This window comes from Penaeus vannamei, chromosome 24 (assembly GCF_042767895.1).
Source record: "Penaeus vannamei isolate JL-2024 chromosome 24, ASM4276789v1, whole genome shotgun sequence".
In the NCBI taxonomy this organism is placed as follows: domain Eukaryota; kingdom Metazoa; phylum Arthropoda; class Malacostraca; order Decapoda; family Penaeidae; genus Penaeus; species Penaeus vannamei.
The window spans coordinates 12,327,651-12,330,150 of record NC_091572.1 but is presented as its reverse complement, the minus strand read 5'-3'; the positions used below and the strand labels follow the sequence as shown (position 1 = coordinate 12,330,150).

The 2,500-nt window shown below is 38.7% G+C and overlaps 1 protein-coding gene across 1 annotated transcript in view; it reads right to left on the bottom strand.

Annotated features, from left to right (window-relative positions):
• The window catches only part of LOC113804458 (uncharacterized), a 29,811-nt gene that overhangs the window by 1,903 nt on the left and 25,408 nt on the right, over nucleotides 1-2,500 (bottom strand). Inside the window, exons 4-6 of the mRNA XM_070138393.1 lie at nucleotides 2,320-2,408; nucleotides 1,911-1,981; nucleotides 1,179-1,256 (exon numbers count right to left, since the gene is read on the bottom strand). Coding sequence (XP_069994494.1) covers nucleotides 1,179-1,256; nucleotides 1,911-1,981; nucleotides 2,320-2,408 — 238 coding nt within the window. The remainder of the gene's footprint in view (nucleotides 1-1,178; nucleotides 1,257-1,910; nucleotides 1,982-2,319; nucleotides 2,409-2,500) is intronic.

The window sequence follows — 2,500 nt, the reverse complement described above, 5'->3', positions numbered from 1 at the left end:
TAATTACCATTAACATCATAAGCATCACCATTAGTATTATCACATTATTATCGTCCTCACTTTCATAATCGCCATATCAATTTCACATAATCAATTTGTGATCTTTATTCCCATTTCAATAGTGACCGCGCCAAATAAATAATTAAATCTACGGTGTTTATTCTCCTCATTTCACTAAGATCTGTAAAACTTCAAGTTGAAATAATTTTAATAACTAAGCAAGGGAAAGATCAAACACTTACTTAAGCTGATGGGTAAATATATTTACTAACTAAAGCCATCCCTTTTTTATTTTATTTTTTTATTTTTGCTGAGGGTTAAATTTTATGGGATCTGATTTCCTTCAGGCTAATTGGAGTTTCGTAACCACCGCCGCGGCTTGATATCACGGCGCCCGCATCTTGCCTTTCTCGGTGTTTTTGCCTTAGATTTAGCCCACCGAATTCGTGTGACGTCATCGCTGTTTAAGCAAGACCATTGTGGTGTTCAAGGATATTACATTTGCTGATTCTGTTGAACCTCTATCTATTTACCTGTCTATCTGTCAGATACTTTATATATCAATCTATCTACCCAATTATTTTCACTTACCTGCCCAGCTATCAGTCTATCTAATTTTGATAACAAACGTCTTATACTTCCATTCTAAAACGAAATTAGCTACCAAATGTTTCTCGAGTCAATACTACGCCAAGAATTAAGTAATTACATAAGTAATCAAACACACACGCACAGATAGATAAAAGCGTAAATAAATGAATTGATAGATAACCAAATACATAAATAAACAAATCAATAATTAAATGAATTAACTGATAAATAACCGAATACATGAATAGATAAATGAATAAGTGAATACATTAGTAGAAAAATAACTAAATAAATGAATAAACAAACGGATCCATGAATAAATACATAAATAAGTAAATACATAAATCGATAAATAACCGAATACATGAATAAACAAATCAATAATCAAATGAATGAACTAATGAATAACCGATTACATGAATAGATAAATGAATAAGTGAACACATTAATAGATAAATAACTAAATAAATTAATAAACAAACGGATACTTGAATAAATACATGAATAAGTAAATAAATAAATCGATGAATAACCTAATACATGAATGAATGATTGAGTAAGTGAATAAATAAAATGCCCGCGCTTACCTCATCAGGGTCAGCCCACAGAAGGTCGCACACGAGGCCGGAGTCGGGCACGTTGAGAGGGCGCTCGATGTTACGTAACTGGAGGTAGGGAAGGCAGGTTACATGATGGGGAAGAAGGGAGGGAAGAGGGAATGAGGGGGGAAGGGAGGGAGAGAGGGAGGGGGGAGGGGTAGGGAAACAGGGAGGGACGTGGGGAGGGGGTAAGGAGAGGGGAGGGAGGGAGGGAGGGGGGAGGGAGGGACGTGGGGAAGGGGGAGGGGGGAGGGAGGGACGTGGGGAAGGGGGAGGGGGGAGGGAGGGAAGGGTAGGGAAGCAGGGAGGGAAGTGGGGAAGGGGGAGGGGGAAGGGGGAGGGAGGGAAGGAGGAAGGGAGGGGGGAAGGAAGGAGGGAGGGAGGGAGGGAGGGAGGGAGGGAGGGAGGGAGGGATGCAGAGAGGGAGGAAGGGAGGGAGGGAGGGAGGGAGGAAGGAAGGAAGAAAGGAAGGAAGGAAGGAAGGAAGGAAGGAAGGAAGGAGGGAGGGAGGGAGGGAGGGAGGGAAGGAAGGAAGGAAGAAGATGGAAGGAGTGTAAGAGAGAGAGAAGTGGGGAGAGACAACACTAGAGATCCTAAATCATATCTATCATGTACAACATTTAAACAACTAAAAAAGTTCTCTGAATAGGAAAAAAAACAACGAAAACTAAACACATATGCAAAGTTCTCACCAAAATAAACTAACGAATCTCAAGTTACCTGCTCAAGGCTCTGCAAGTCAGGCGAGAGGCCCCCGTGCATACACAAGATGGTTCCTTCGATGAGTGCAGCTGCAAGAAGACGACTTGGGTTAATTATTACTTGAAGAGACGAACTACTGCATATCTATGTGATTGAAAGACAGAATTAGATCTGAGTATACAATGAATTTGGCTGAGAAATTGTCCACTCTTAGATTAACCTTATTTTGTGTATGATGGGTTGTCTGACATTTTATCACAAACACATCTTTCTGCTATTCATTTACTTGTGTTATTTTCAGCCATTAGTTCTATTGCCAATTTCACCCAGAAGTTTCTACAAATAGGGATTCATCTTAATGTCTGTTCCTATGTTCGAAGCGGATCTGAATGATTTTTGAAATATGTTAAAAAAATGTCAGACTTACACAGCGGTAAACAGTTGAAGAGATCAGTGAAAGTCTTCCACAGCTTGACGTTGTATCGTCTCTTACACTCATCATAAAAACCATATATCCTGGAAATAGATAAGAAAATAAACATATATATATATATATATATATATATATATATATATATATATATATATATATATATATATATATATAT